This window comes from Oryza glaberrima, chromosome 11 (genome assembly GCF_000147395.1).
Source record: "Oryza glaberrima chromosome 11, OglaRS2, whole genome shotgun sequence".
NCBI lineage: Eukaryota > Viridiplantae > Streptophyta > Magnoliopsida > Poales > Poaceae > Oryza > Oryza glaberrima.
Window position 1 is genome coordinate 7,494,932 of NC_068336.1, and position 16,902 is coordinate 7,511,833.

A 16,902-nucleotide genomic window follows, 5' to 3' on the forward strand; every position below is an offset into this window, starting at 1 on the left:
GAACTAGTCCATAGGAAAGAAATAACAAAATCTACCCATAAGCATATGGGCTGCCCATAGAGAATAAAATATACTATTTGTCTCTATCTCTTCTCTCCTATTAATACTATTTGCTATCCATATACATTGTGAAGGTTACAATAGTTAAAGTTCATATATGTGGGTTCCATCTCTATGGACTACTTTTGTCATATACATTGTTGTTGCCCTAAAGTTAGCTGAATGTAATTTTTTATTCCCTATGGACTGCTTTTCAAGCACATTGTGGATGCCCTTATACATAATTTGAATAAAAATCTATAGATTGGAAACTGGAGATGCTGAAAGAAACTACTGAGTGCTAGTAATATTTTTCCTTAAAGCCACATGAGATGCCACCCTATGCTTGAGCACAGAAGATGAGAGCTGTGAAGGGCATTGTAATTATTGGGGTGGGCCCGCAGGGAACCTAAATAAAGGAGGGCCCACATGGGAGAGGGACGTGTGTTTGGTGGTGGCCTGTGATGGGAGGCGACTCTCACTTTCACGAGCTGACGAGAGTGAAATAAAGCATGAAAACGCCATCTTTATTTATTTACTTATTTATTTTTGCACCGTATTTATTTATTTGCCACCTCCAAAGTCCTTCCATGGCACACTTAATTGCCAAAGAAAACCAAACACAAATTGATGGGAACATCAGATCACATGATCACCACAACATTTTATGCCATACGATGGATTGGTCGATGATACTTTATGAGATTCGTATATTTAACCACAATATCAAAGTAGTGCACAATAGATTTGTTGATTTGATGTCCCTACTTTCCAGAGAAAATGTTGTGTGCTGCTGTGATTTTGAGCGCGCTTGAAGTAAAATAACTATAATTTTTAATGTTAATGGTTCATGGCAACCAAAATATCTTTATTTTACATTTTTGGCATACAAAATATGATGTTTTTTTATTTATGAAACACATATAATCATAATTCCTTTTGAAATTAGTTGCAGTATAGTTGAAGCTTGAGCATTATATCACCAAGCTTAAGAATCAATTGACATAGTTTAAAATTTTAAATACCTTTTTTTTGCATGCTTCTGCAAAAACATATTTTCAGCATGACATGCCTAACAATCAACTTAAAACATTGATCGTGTTAGTTCTATAATAAACGATGTAAGCATAAAACTTAACCAAAATGCATGTAAAAGTAATATCTATTGTATGGTTTAAATTGGATAATATCATATAGTATTAACAAAATAATATATATGGAATACATAAATAAAATCATGCATATACTTTATTGCAAAGCGATATTATAGTAAATAGGAATATAGCTTAGATGACATTCTCTTATCATATAGCATGCAGCAACGAAAAGCACGCATCAAGAAATTTAAAAAAAACTGATATGTGTATAGCAAACTTGATGAAGCAAGATGAAAGTGCATATAGGACCCCTAATTATTTTGGTGTTAATGACAATAAAAAAGAGGGTTACTAATGAAGTTTGTTGAGATGTTGCAAGGTTCAAAGTGATCAGTTGTTGATTCAAATGAAACATATAGTCTCCATTTAGCATCGGCATTTTATTTTAAATTGCCTTTTCAGTCCCCTCTAGTCTCTGAAGACCCTTTCACAATAAAAGGAAAAAAAAAACTATTTCAACCCTCCCTCGACCCCCCCCCCCCCCCAAAAAAAAAACCATTACATATGAGTTCAAAAGTAACAAGTCAATTTTAAATGGAAAAAAACAAATTACCTCTTGAACTATTGCCATAAAAGTGCCACGTGGCAGCTTAGGAGCAATTTTAGGAGGCTCACGTGGCGGCTTGAGAGCGTTTATAGGGAGTTTAATGGACTTTTAATATATAATAGATAGATTTCGGAGCCTCTGTATCATCGAATACTCTGATCACATCGGATAGTCTGATCTGAAAATCACTCAAGAGAAATAAAAAGCAATTCAAGACAAAGAGTGAAGCTCTGAGAAAGTTCAGACAATCCGATGTATCGGACAATCCGACCTTATATCGGATAGTCCGATATTTTTTAGCCAATACTCAGACCAAAGACACAGAGTAAAGTTCTGTGAAATATCGGATAGTCTGATCAAGATCGGATAGTCCGACAGGAGAAAAAAGGAACACTTCAAATACAGGATTTTGAGCACTAGTGTTCTACCAATAATATGCATGTGGTATCCCTCTTAATAGTACGGCATCCTAATACTCAAGAACACAATATATACATGGATTAGAAGACAATTACCACAAAAGATGCCGCAATGCTTTTAAACTCAAGTTCCACTCCTTTTTATCCTTGCATCCATCTCAACAAAGAGCATTAGTGAACCTCTAATTGTGTTGATATTAACACCAAAATAAATGAGGGGTCCTAGATGCACTTTCAGGTTTTATGTTTTTAATTGGATTCATTTAATTCTTTTTTGATTCATTGTGTAATTCCCCTTAGTTGAATTTGTTTATGTGATTGGTTTTCTCTTAGGTTAGATCGAAAGAGGCTAGAGATAAGAGGGTGAACGGAAGAATTTAGAGGTGAGTACTGATTTAGCCTATAAAAAGTCTAGGCTTTTTCTCTTTTCTTTTCTTAATAAACTCTCTCTTCACCATTAATTTGGCTAAAATTTACACCGTTACAATTACTTCATCTTAGGTAGATATTTCACTAAATAAACTACAACAACAACGTGCAATTCTATAAAAAAAACTCAAATATTATCCGTCTCTCCCGTCATATACTTATATTGATTTAGAATCCACGGATAAAAGCACGTATTTCACAAGCTCAGTTACCGATAAAGTTATAGCCAAGAGAATCATCATGTAATATATTATATAAATCTTTCTAAAACATCTACTTCAATGCTAAATCAAAACCAATAGTTTTCACCAAAACATATAAAACATCTTCCCAAAAATTTACTTACATTTTAATTCGAAAACCAAAATTTTAAAAATGAAGGGAAAAAAATAGAATAGAAATGACTTGAAATTGCTGGCACATGTCCCCCTCCTCCCTCCCTCCATCCTTCTCTCTCCTCCTCTCCACCTCTCCTCTTTTTACCTACACACCCTCTTCTCTCCACCCCCTCTCTCTCTCTCCTCTCCTCTCCCCTCTCTCTCCTCGCGCTGCGCTCCCCGGCCGAGGCGCGGCGAGCCAGCGAGCCAGCCAGCCACCTCCTCCGCGCGCGCGCGCCTCGCCGGCGTGCAAGGCCCGAGCTCGAGCGCCCCCTCTCCCGCGGCCTGGCCCTCCTCGTCGCGCGACACGCGCGCGCGCGCTCTCTCACGGCCGGCGAGCAGTGTCGGAGCCAGCGCCATCCAGCCAGCGCTTGGGTGGGTTGGGGGCGCGTCGCGGTGTGCTCGCCGGCCGGCCTCGTTCCCGCCGCCCGTCCATCCGTCTCGGGGTCGAATCGAATTTGAAGGTGACTCTCGCTTCTTTCTTCCGGTTCTTGATTTCTTTCTTTCTTGGTTTCTTTGATTTCTTGAATTGGAGGGAGATCCATTGGGGGTCTCGGGTTGATTCCTTCTCCCGCACCGATTAACGGAGATTAGCCCATCCGGGTTTGATTTGATGCGTGTGGGGGTGGTGCTGTTCTAATCGGAGTTTGTTGGCGAACCAAAAATGATTTCTCCCCTTTTTTTTTTCTTCTTTTAATTTTTTTTTGGGGGGTTCAGGATGCCCCACGTTAGGTCCGCCGCCGTGAAGCTGATGGAGGAGCAGCTGGATTCATCGGAGATGGACATGGACGAGCCCGGCGGCGCCGCGGCGGCGGCGGCGGATGCCAATAATGGCGCCGGGTCCAAGGACTGCCCCTTGCCGCCGCCGCCGCCCAAGACCGCCAAGGCTTGCGCCGCCGCCAAGAAGCCGAGATCGGTGAGCTCCGACTTCGGCGAGGAGCTGGACCTGGAGCAGCTCGGTGCCAAGCAGCAGCAGCAGCAGCAGGAGAGGAAGCTGTCGAGGCAGGACCGCGTCGAGCTGAGCCGCTCGTTCCAGCACGCGGTGAGCTCCCACGACTGGGATGGCGCGGAGGCGCTGGTGCGGAGGGCCGACGCGCAGGGGCTCAACGACGTGCTCTGCGTCGCCGTCGACGCCATCTGGTTCCTCAGCGACAAAGAGGAGCTCGCTGCCGTCGTGGCCCTGATCCGGAGGATCGTGTCGGAGGGCGCCAACGACTTCACCCGCGCCGCGCTCCGGACGTCGTTCCTCGCGTCGTGCGTGTCGGCGTGCAGGGGGAGAACGACCAGCCTCGCGGACGCAGTGAGCTTCATGGGGCAAAAGTAAGCCTGTCCAAAACATGAATTGCATGTTTTGCGACCGCGAAACTTCGAATCGAATTCGGGAATTCGATTCGCCTTTATGCTTTGTATTTGAAACTAGCCTGATACAATTGTGGTGATTGTAATGATTTGTTTATGTATTTATCAGGTTGCACGAGCGCCTTCAAGAATCCCATGGCGACGAGGTATTGAAGGCAGAAGCAAGCGCAAAGGTGCACAAGTTCACAGAGTGGGCTCTAAAGTGTATCGGGCTGCATTCGCGTGTGCGGGAGAACAAGGGCAGAGGAAACCATGGCACGATCATTGAGGTCCAACTTCAGCTGTCTGCTTTCAAGACATTTCTGGATCTTGCCGATAATGATCTTACTGGGAAGGACTTCACGGAGGCCTTTGACGCGGCATGTTTTCCTCTTACACTCTTCTCAAACACCTTTGACCAAGGTTGGGCATCAGGTATCTCGGCAGCTGCAATACAAGGACTCTTAGAGTTGTTAGTAGAGGGTGGTGCCGATAATGTGAACCAGTGCTTTCTTGAGGCTGCTCGCTATGGAAGCACTGAACTTGTGCGCATCTTACTTCAGGTAATAATAAAAACAATAATTCACATGTGAATCTTATTTCAGTTAATAATAAATATTAGTTGTACTATTTAGGTTAATGACTCCTACTGAGCAAACAATATAAATGCAGCACAACTAAGTGGTTCTTAATAGCCTGCCACACATTGGTCCCCATGATAACCAGGTCATGCATATATGAATATGGAAACTATGTAGAGCTACCACCTTTGCTATTAATTCAGAACTTTGTTCCTTTTGACTGGAAATTGATCTTTTTTTTCTCTATGGAGCTTTACTGCTCATGTTTGAATTATACTTGGTGTAACCGTCTTCAACCTTCATGCCTTCGAACCTACCTTAACCTATTACTATACTTTCCAAATTTCTGGAGATCCATATAATCTGTTACATAGAGTAGCTGGGGGACTGTTTTCTGCTGACTTGCTTCATCCAGATTCATTATGACATAACTATAGTATACATGAAAAATCTGGTGAATTGTATAATTCTCCCCTTAGAGAAGCTCATAAATTTTGGGGTGGTCATTAATCTCACTGGAGCATAGAGAATCCCCAATCAAAGGGAAAAAATGGTGTGATCAATCTATTCGTGATGGAAGACTTTCCTGAACTGCGCTGATTGATCAGGTCTTAAAATAGGTTAATATATTGGAGTTGTTTTGACTTTAGACAGCTGGTGCACAGATGGGTTTCCTTTGTAATTCATCTCTACTTTGGGCAGCAATTGGACCAATTCCATTGTAGGTGCACTATGCATGTATTTAGTCATGCAAAAAAAAAAAAGAACAATGTTTTGCCATGCACCTTTTCATGGTTAGACCATCACTCAAATATGGCAGTTCTCGAATTTAATTGAGTTAGATAACAATTGATTATTTGATATATTTACAAATGTTTTCCTGTCTGAAAAATGTGCAGGCATTATAGGTCTTGTGAAATAGAAGCTACTCAGGCTGTTTGAGAAATTTTTTTCCTTTTTATTTCATACTTTCTGATATTTTGTCTGTTGGTGCAAATATATCATGAAACATTAGCAGCGTTCTAACATATCTGTTGTTTGTATCTTTTTTTTAGATTGCTCGAAGGAATAGCTTGGACATCGATGTGGATCTAGCCCTTGGCTTTGCTGCTCACTATGGGAAACTGGATACCATGGGGTGCTTAGTTGAGGAGGGTAATGCGGTTGCCTTTCTTGGCCCTTTAATGCGGGCAGCTGAACGGGGATGCCTTCAAGTTGTTGAATGGTTCGTCAACCTTGGTTGTCGGGATATGGAGCTTTGCTTAGCCCTTACTGCTGCAACCTCTAGTAGCCAGGTTGCAGTTGCAGCCTATCTTCTCCCTCTAGTCCCAAAGCATGTTCTTGCACCCCTCAGCGTCGAAATTCTCAAGGCTGCTGGTGAGAGGAGCACCGGTTCCCTGCATGGTGTGGACTTCCTTCTCCGCTCAAACTTCCTCAATGACCCAGCTGCCACATATGCTGTAGCAGACAACATTGCAAAATCTGCCGATGAGGCAGTGGATGCAAAGCTTAGATCTTTCATGCTCGAGCATTGGTCAGAGGCAGCTTTTTCTGAGGGATTCGCGTCTGCGCAAGAGCACTTCGTTAACTTCATGAGGATAATGGAAAAGGGTGAGTCGCCGATCTGCCTGAGGGACCTCCCACTTGAGCTGGTGATTGCCATGGCCTACCTACCACTGTACAGGGAATGCGTGGAGTCAGGTGGGCGGCTATTGCCGCAGAAGCTGAGAGGGCAGCTTGTTGAGGCGGCTGGTAGACTCGAGGGCCGGCAACTCGACAGGGCTAGCCAAGGCACAGAGCTCCTGGCCATCTTGGAGCACCACCTCCCGTGTTTCATGATCCAGACTTGAAAGGTCAGCTTCCACATGATCTGCATTGGTCGCTGCAAGAAGCAAAGTAACAAGGGCAATGCACCATCTTCAGTGTTTTCCAGTGCTGTCATGTTCCTGCTTGGGGACAATCATCTGAAACGATGGCACCTTGAGGTCTCTGAGAGCATAGTGACTGAAGAACTCTCCTGCTGGCGCTGTTCGGAGAGTATATAATTTTGGGGAGAAAATGGTGTGTACCTTCTTGTCGAGCCAAGTGTTGAGTAGATCTTATTGGGATCATAATCTTGATGAAAATGATATAAGCATTGAGCAAAGTGTTCTCCAGTTTTTTCTGAGTGCTAGCCATGGGCGTCATGTTTTTGTTTTGGACTAATGAGTTTTTGAACATGGACTAGTCTCATCTTTCTTGGCTTCACAAACATAAAAATGAATGGACAGTAAGTATATGCTTTATATGCGTTGATGATGCCTTGATTGAGACGCGAGACAGGAAGTATAGTTTTATACTAGTATATTGATCTTGCTGCTGTTTCTTGTCAATTGATTTTTCCTTTTGTTTGAATGCTTCCAAACATCGGATTATCAAGCATCATCCATGGCTACGCGGCCATACCATGAGCTGTGACATGCCAGCTCAAAATGTTCAATCTGCCAAATGTCACCCCTGGTGATCTCTGATTGAAAAAAAACCCTGAAAATTGTTTATTTTCCAACTAGAAAATTCTCTGGTGATTCCTAAATTGTTCTGCATGAACATGATTGCAGCCTGTTTGTGTCTGGTGATTTACCACAGGGCAGGCACTGTGTCGTTCTGATGGTTTCAGGGCATCATCAATTTGGATGTTGCAACCATGAAAACCAGCAAGTTAATACTCCTATGTCAGGCATCAGACCTGGACCCTAGATTGGTCAGGCATAAATGTTCTTGTTTAGTACTAGTAACTACTCCTATGTCAGGTATCATAATTCCAAGGGCCAATTGAACAAAAAATAATAGACTTGATGAATTTACATTTGAGTAGCAAAGTCCAACTTTTGCCATAGGGGAAAGCAAGCAGTGAATCTCATCATTTTTTTAGTGTATTGAATGAATATGAATGGTGTTCTAGAGGAATATCCCTTAAAAATGAGAAATGAAGTTAACAAATACTTAGAAAAGCAGGGAAGAAAATGGTGGTTCTTGTCAAACTTCAGAGATTTTTTTTCTTTATATTGGTTCAAGCCTTTTAGTTCACAAACAAAAGGAGAAAAAATATTTTTGAAGGTGCATATGATGTGACATGATATTCCTTTTTCAGTGCACAAGGGGGTGCGCACACCACTAATCATGGTGTTATTCTGTAGTTCTACTGCTAACGAATCAAGCATGTGCCACATGTCCCATGATCTGGCAATTTTTTAGTGTCAAGGGGGATAAGAATATGTTCTCTGGTTCTATTTCACAGAGAGATATTATAATTTAATAAGAATAATGAGTGTAAAGGAAAACATAAAGTTATATAAGTTCTCCTAATTGACCTTAATAATAGTGGATTGGCGAAAGCTCATTTTAGGTCTCTGATCTATGGTTAAGTTTAAATCGCTTACCAGGTTTTGCAGTTGAGGGACGTGGTTTAAACTCGATCCTTGGTGAGGGACCCAAAGTAAACTTTTTTCTATGGGATTGATGTTATGATTTCGGCCCATAGGGTATTGAGGCCCAACAGGTGATAGTCTGTAACCGGAATTTTGGCCCATTAGGCACAGCATAAAATTGTCAGCTGCTCTAGACATGACCAACACACAGTCTGCCCTTACTCCCTAATTCTCTGGTTCCCTGATGATTTTCAGAACACTGAAGCCAATTAGGTGTGGCTTGACTGAAGAAATATTGCTTTGTCGATTTGAGATCTGAAGTTCAGTGTCCAGTCTCCATGTGAAGACATGCTGAAAATGAGTTATTCGTCCATTCTTCAGTTAAAGTTTATAAGTTACTCCCTTCGTTTCAAAATGTTTGACACCGTTGACTTTTAAGCACATGTTTGACCGTTCGTCTTATTAAAATAATTTGTGAAATATGTAAAACTATATGTGTACATGAAAGTATATTTAACAATGAATCAAATGATATGAAAAGAATAAATAATTACTTAAATTTTTTGAATAAGACGAATGGTCAAACACATACTAAAAAGTCAACGGTGTGAAACATTTTGAAACGGAGGGAGTATAAGTATTCTTGTCAACTGATATTCAGTTATTCCAATGATAGAGGGTAGAACCTCGAAGTAAAACCGCATTATTGCAATGTATTGGGGGTGAAAGTTATATTCATGAACTGTCAGTATCAGGGCATAATTTTGAGTGTTGATATTGGCACGGTAGAACGGGATTTGCAACTGAAATTATCCAATTCTCTTTGTGATTTTATCGGTGAAAGTCTAAACTATCATGGACTTCACTCTGCATAATACCCTACTTAAAATTGTCTTATCTCAAAAAAGATACTTCAGTTGCTTAGTAGTGATCAATTGCCTCTGATAGCGTTCATCGACCGAATCTGCAGCTACATGTTTTTTTAGGACAGAAGTTTCTTCTAAAATGTGTGGTTTCTTAGGCTTCAATTTTCACATGGATTGTATTTCAGACTACTTATATGATAATGACAGGAAGGAAATGGAAGACAACCATGCAAGCTTGGGTAACAATGCTCCTACATGGGCTTATTTGTTATTGGAAAAAAATATTTAGTGATTTACACTTCAATATCTGATCATCTGAAAGCTAAATTAGTAATGAATAAAAGGTATTTGACTAGGTAAGCGAACCTATTCTGTTCAAACATTAGTAAAAACATGGACACAAACATTGTTAACTGATGACCTATAGACTGCCATTCTAATGCAGCATGGGCATAAACATTGTTTACTGATGACTTAGTCTGCCATTCTACTTCACATATAATTTAGGAAACTTACATCCCCGCCCTATCCGGATTATTTTGTATGCATTTCTAGGGTCAACCGAAGAATACCGTCGCTTGCGAAGAACTCAAAACAATGCCCATTCTCAGGTGGAGACTTTCCAGTGCAGCTGGAGAATTTGATCACTTAAAAGATTGATCCTTTGACAGAAAAAAAAAACCTGCAAATTTTTTTTGTCAGGTAAGGTAATCACACCAGAATTCCCAAATTCAGAGTTTCAGACCAGTAACATATGTAACCTCTAAACTTCAGCATTCAAAATCTGTCTGGAAAGTGATGTTTTACAGCTTGCTTCGTCGCACTCATCTTATGTCGAATACAAAACCAAAACCAAAATAACAAAAACAAAAATAAATTCCCCTAGGAGATGTATTTACAAGTAAGAGGAAGCCATGCTCCGCACATCCGTTGGCATGAAGGCCAGCACAACCAGCAGGATGAGCAGGCAGACTGGCAGCAGCAGCAGCAGCGATGGCGGCGGAGGCAATGGGGGAAGCACCAATGGAAGTATGAGCAATGACATGGTGAGGAAGACGAGCACGAGGAACGCCTCGATACTGAAGTAATTCGATGTCGCGGCGGTCTTCTTCTCGGCAGCATTTGGCTGATGCTGATGCTGCAGATGCCTCTTTGAACCGTTTGGTCTGGGTATCAGAGGGTTCCTCCTCTGCCTAGCACCTACACCTTCCATTGCAACAAACCCCAAATTCGGCTAGATGTTTTGATCTGTGATTTTGTCTAGATCAGTTGGCAATCCAAGAACTGAGATGTGTATGAGAGTTCTTGTGATTTCTGATCAGATCTGAAGTCTCTGTTGCAGACTTGCCCATCATCTGAACTGCAGGCAAAGTGACAACATCTGAAGAAAAAAAGAAAAGAAAAACCCTTTTTAGAGTTAACAATCATCATCCTAATACCAAATACACCCATCTGAAATTATCAAGAAAGGCAAGTAAAAAGTTCATGCCTTTCCCCCCAACAATTCAAAGAAACTGACCAACCCTAACAAAGACTAAATTAGGCTGCAAAACAAAAAAACATCAAGAAACCGATACCTTCGATCCTGAACTTGGCATTGCTCCCATGTCCGGACTTCGCGTCTCTCCCAAGAACGCCCTTTCTCGCTCCACCCAACAAGCCAAGAACTCCTCTCCTCCCTCAAAACCCACAACACCCCCAACCAAGAAGCAAATCAAGAACTGCACAGCCCAAGAATTCCAAGCGGCAGGGTCGCAAAGATGTCGTCGCAGGAGGAGGAAGAAGAAGAAGAGGACGAAGAGGTGGATCCTCCCCTGATGGCGAAGCAGAAGATATCCTCGACCCTTTCGGTGATGTTGCGGTGATGAGGAGGAGGAGGAAAGATTAGCATGGTGACAGGGAAGGTGGAGCCGATTTTATGAGTGGGGTGGGGTTTGGCTTGGCTTCAAATCTTGGGAGGTGGAGGAAGAACACAAGAGAGGGGAAGGGGGGCTGGATGCAATGCATCAAGGACCAACTTGTGGGGGGCAACCCCATACCATGCTTACAAGTGGAGGACGACGAGTAGGGCCCCCCAATAGTCCCTACTCCTGCAATTGGAACTAATAGTACTTTATATGCTATCTGTTTTACTCCCTCCGTCCTATGTAGGAATTTCAGAGGATTTAAATCCTATAGAAAATTTTTCTATTTGGCCATTTGATTCAAAGGATTGAAGCTTTCCAAATCCTATGAAATTCCTATGGAATGGCACATTGCATGTGGATTTTGGAGGAAATTTAGCAAGAGCTCCAACCTCTTGGAAAATTTCCTTTGAGTCTATCTCTCTCATCCGATTCCTGTGTTTTTCCTGCGCTCCAATCAAACGACCATTCCCGTGTTTTTCCTGTGTTTTGCAATTCTCTGTTTTACACTTCAATTCCTGTCAAAATCCTGTGTTTTTCCTATTCATCCATTTTTTCTACCCTGCGATTCAAAGGGGCCATAAGGTATTTTGAGTTTTTGTTTGCAACGTTTGACCACTCGTCTTATTCAAAAAATTTTGAAATTATTATTTATTTTATTTGTGACTTACTTTATTATCTACAATACTTTAAGCACAACTTTTTGTTTTTTATATTTGCAAAAAAAAATGAATAAGACGAGTGGTTAAACGTTGCAATCAAAAACACAAAATCCCTTATATTGTGGGACGGAGGGAGTATATCATAAGTCGTTTGATTTTTTTTTCTTAGTTAAATTTGTTTAATTTTGATTAAGTTTGTAGAAAAATATACTAAAATTTTCAATACAAAATAAACATATTATCAAATTATATTCAATGTTAAAATTAATGAAACTAATTTAGTGTTATAAATGCCGCTAATTTTTTCTATGAACTTGGTCGATCCTAAAGAACATTAGCTAAGAAAAATATCAAATGGCTTATAATATGAAATGGATGGAGTAATTGATTATTTAGGGTTCTTTGTTGGGGTTTGATTTACCCTAATTGCCATTATCATTTGTCTCTCCTTGTTTTTTTTTTTTTGCCTCTTTGCTAATGTGGATTTCTTTTTGAGGTTCTGCGTTGTTCGGCTGAACTCCAGATCCCCAGATGCACACTGATCTAGAGTGTGTGTTGGTTAAATTATAATAGTATAAAATTTTATATTTTCTCTATGAATAAAATAAATTATCCAAATGTTATGAATATAATCAAAATTTTGGACCTATAGATTTGTACAGCTTGAAATGCATATCTTAAAGAAAATATTAGATTAAATAGACGTTAGATGTGTAGTAAAGTGATGTGGTGTTCATTTGAGGTGTATGGTAAAGGTTCTTTTTACTAGTTTTTTTTAATTCGTCTTTTTACTAGCTTCTCGTTTAAAGTGGTTTATGGGGTCTTGAATGCAGACCTTTTACTGTTATCTTTTTAAAAAAGTGTGTTACTAAAAGTTATTGGAGGTATCATGATGTGAGCTCTTTTCTTTTACCGAGAAATCTGGTAATATCATTTTGAACATGACAAACCCGAATAATTGGATGGGTATGTATGGACGGCACATATTCTAAAACGTCACTAGCAAAAAAATAAAATAAAATAAAATAAATAAAAACTCGACTGCCTTAAGTCTTGTTTAGAATAATTATGCTCTTTCCAAAGGCTAGCCTTTGGTGGATATCGATTAGAAAAAAACAGACGGCTTAGGAATATCTATATATTTTCTGATATTTGGTATGTTAGGATTGACCTGGTATTTGGTTCATAGTTAAATACAGTGACAATGTATGTAAACTACTTTTAGTATCTCCTCTTCTAGAAAGTATTATAATATGCTTGTTGTAATGATCCATTTTGGCAGTTGATGATTAAGAATCAAAGCTCTCTCCAAGAGACAAACTTTGACAAAGAGGACTGGTTGGTAAGATTGGCTCGACTGTTCTTCAACTAGATATACAGAAGTCTGTATACATTGTCACTGTATTTAAATAGTATTAATTATCCTGACGAGGATCCGTCAGGCAAATTAAAATTTCGCTGACAAGCCAGTCTTGACGGGATTTCCCTGACGGTACAAAGTCAGGACGTATTTTCCTGACGTGATAATGGATTTTCTCGATGGTTTTTGGCTGTCAGAAGTAATCTGGTTTCTGGTAGTGACTACAATCTACAACCGTTGTTTATTTTCTAAAACTATTTTATGATAATGCTGCATTTTTTCCTGGATAATATTTTTGTGCTAAAATAGCTAGTCAATATTAGATTTTAAATAACAAATAGTCTAGTCCTCTGCACTTGTATATGTACATGCAGTAAAGTAATTCATATTTCCTAATAAAGTAAATCAAATTAATCAAGCCCTTTAGTTTGCATTTTAGTCACAAGTATTGGGTCCCTTATTAGAGTGTGGTGGTGATATTCTTCCAAGCACTTTTGAAAAGGGAGAGGTGTTGCTGTTCAAGGGTTCTTCTCCCCTAGCCACCTTTTTTGTGTCCATATATGTGAAAATCAATCACCCACTTGCTCTGCAAAGTCCTTATCAAACTCCTAACAACATAGACATTATGAGCAAATCACAAATTCACAGTCAATATTGCTATCAAAGAAATTTTGTTCTAGAATTGCAGGTTTGTACTACTTTCATATACATTTTTTCCTTCAGGATGTTTAGTCACCATTATCAAGGGAAAAATAGCAGAATTTAGCATTGTTATGTCAAAGAATTTCAGATTGAATCAGGGGAAAGCTGTCTTGGATTAGTGATAAAGACACACTTTCATCTATGCTCAAAGGGTCACCAGTGTTGCAGCCATTTCAGCTCCTGCTTTGTTTCTTTTAATTTTGTTGTAGTGGTCTAGTCAGCACGCAAACGTGGCAAAACCGTCGAGTCAGTATGCCACATAAGCAAAATCATTTTGCGAAACAATTAAGGGTTATTTGGATCAGACAAAAGAATTATAGGGACTCAGTATCTTGCTTAATATTGATTTGAGATGTTAGAGGAACTCTCGGCCTCAGTTTAGGGTTGCATTTGGACTTTTCGCTATTGCATTTAATTGAAATAATCTTGCAAATAAATAGGAGCAGATACGTCGTCAGAGGTACATATTTATTTTGTTCACCCCATGCATGTTTGAGTTCAACATGTGCCTCTATCTATTTTCTCATAGATGCATTCAGCAAAGCCGACTAGTCATTTTCAAAAAGATCGACTGCACTTATAATATAGGCAGAAAATTAGAGTTTAATATATTGGACCACCAAAAATATTTTTTTTAAAAAATGTCAGCTTGCGTTGTGCATTGGCCAAAATTAATGAACAATTGGCCACATGGAGTTGTGCAAATTGGAAGGGAGCAGAATACGACAGGGCAGGCAAGGCTCAAAGACCAGGGATTCCTTACTGTAGGTTGCTGTGCGGCTTGTCGTCGGGGTGCAGTACCCGTTAAGGGCCCATTAACCTCACAAAATTCAAAAGAAATTTAAACAAAAAAATAATTTTATAGTAAATTTTGTCTGATTTTCCACTAACCATTACGGTAGGCGGTAGCTACGCCATTACCGTGCCTTTTGAGCTTATCGTCGGAGCGTGATAAGAGCATCTCCAAGGGTGTGTTCGCTCCCTAGTATGTAAAACGAAACAACATTTAGTACATAATTAATTAATTATTAGCTAAAATAAATTTAAAAAATATTAATATGATTTTTTAAAGTAACTTTCATATAGAAAGTTTTTGTTAAAAAAACAATGTTTAGCAGTTTAAAAAACGTGTGCACAGAAAACGAGGGAGGTGAGTTGGAAAAGTAGAGATAAAAACTCGGTCCAAGAGTCTTTTCAAATCTTACTCTCCATTTGCTTCCTAAAAAAATCCTTTCTTTTTTTTACTCCAACAATCCCTTCATATCCCACTCTCCAAATTATATAGGCTCTACTCCCTCCGTCAAAAAATAAACCAATTTTATACGGGATGTGACACATTCTAGTACAATGACTTTAGACATAAGAGCATCTAAATTTATCGTACTATGATGCATCATATCTGAGGTTAATTTATTTTAGAATAGAGGGAGTACATGTCAGTGTCTTCCTCCTTTTTCTCTCTCTTTAGGCCCATGTATAATAGTTACGAGCAAGAGAGATGGGAGAAAGATAGAGGATGTGGGACCCATGTTTGACAAGTGGAGGAGGCGGGCTACATTTGGAAATATCGGAAAACCAGAAATAGTCTATACAGACATAAACATGTTGGTATTGATCGAAAGCCGATAATAAATATTGGAAACATTGGATTGTAAAATCGCACAATTAACTTTGCATAACTATAATATAACAAATTCAAAGTTACACTATGTATAAGTTATAAGTTGTCTTCTTTTAACCTTGAACTATAGTTAGGGATTTGGTTGAGAAGTTGATGGGCTCTAAACTATGAATCAAATAAAGAAATAGGCCATAAATATTAGTGTATTTAGAAATACGATAATTATCATAATATAAAAAAGGTAAAATCATTTCCATTTCCATGTGTTTTTTTACCATTTTCATTTCTGTTTTCATCGGTAATCATTTCCATGTTGCTCGGCGGGTAAAAATCGGAAATGAAGCATCGGTTGATCAAGAATTTTCATTACCATTTTCACCCCTAAGCGTGGCTACGTGGGGATTGGTTTGGCTAGCCGAATGGCTTGGCCATCTGGATAGCAAGTCTTTTAGTGGTTTTTTTTGGGGTCAAATTTTAACATGGAGAGCTAAATAGTCACTCTTTTGAGTTGCTCTAACCCCTGAACTCCGTTAGTAAGGTAAATCCTACTCACAACCTTAATTCATGTTGGCTCGTCATGCCCTTGCAGTTTGATCTTCATCAGATCATCGTGCCACATGCATCACTTGAGGTCTGTATCGGACGTGGAAATTTTCCTGATTTATGTAAGAAATTTTCCTGAAACTCTTACGCAAATTTATGTAAAATTCTTGCATTTAAAATGGGATCCAAGTCCTGTTAACAAAGCATCAATCATGTACAAAGTACCAAGTATTTTTACACAACAATTGGTCCAATTCAATTAGGAAATTACCGGCCTCGGAGAAGGACTATTGCTGTGTGGTATACTTTACCAAGTCGTGTTATTCAATACTACTAGTTATCTTTCGTGCTAGCTAGCTTTATCGATGTTGCCCACGTTTTATTTTATTCAGGCTGTCTAATTCTGTAGAAAGGCATAGTTGAAATCTCATAAAAAAGATCTCCGTTTATTAAAAACGAAGAATTCATATTCCTTTTTCTGATGTAAAGAAAGAACCAGGAAATCGGAGGATGAACCGTTTTCACGTCTCCCAAAAGACATGGATAGTGGATTTGGAACAGACCTATTCTGTATTCCCTCCATCTTTTGTTACTTCCATTATTTATTTCAGAATAAGTTTGTTTATAGAGTAATTATTGCATCGAAGTTTATAAAAGTAGAGAATGATTATTTTGGGAGCAGATAAAGTGAAAATAATTGTATTGGAATTTAATAAATTAGAGGTATTTTAATCTTTTAAGTTTCGTATTGGTATGTGTGGGATGGGTTAAAGATAAACTATTTAGGACAGAGCCGTGTTATCTTGTTGGTCCCTTCTAGATTCTACTAACCATCATATACAACCTATTATTACAATAACCTTGTCAGGTAGGGTTGAGTTTGAATCAACTTTTACGTTTGGTTACCACCCTACTTTTCGTAAATACACATTTTGAATTGTTGAAAGGTG

General features: G+C 39.4%; 1 protein-coding gene across 1 annotated transcript; it reads left to right on the forward strand.

Annotated features, from left to right (window-relative positions):
• The first annotated feature begins 3,032 nt into the window (after positions 1 to 3,032).
• On the forward strand, positions 3,033 to 7,172 carry LOC127753727 (ankyrin repeat protein SKIP35-like). The gene is made up of 4 exons (XM_052279149.1): positions 3,033 to 3,432; positions 3,686 to 4,288; positions 4,437 to 4,869; positions 5,943 to 7,172. The coding sequence occupies exons 2-4, from the start codon at positions 3,687 to 3,689 to the stop codon at positions 6,735 to 6,737; spliced, it is 1,830 nt and encodes a 609-aa protein (XP_052135109.1). The 5' UTR covers positions 3,033 to 3,432; position 3,686; the 3' UTR covers positions 6,738 to 7,172.
• Positions 7,173 to 16,902: the final 9,730 nt, after the last annotated feature.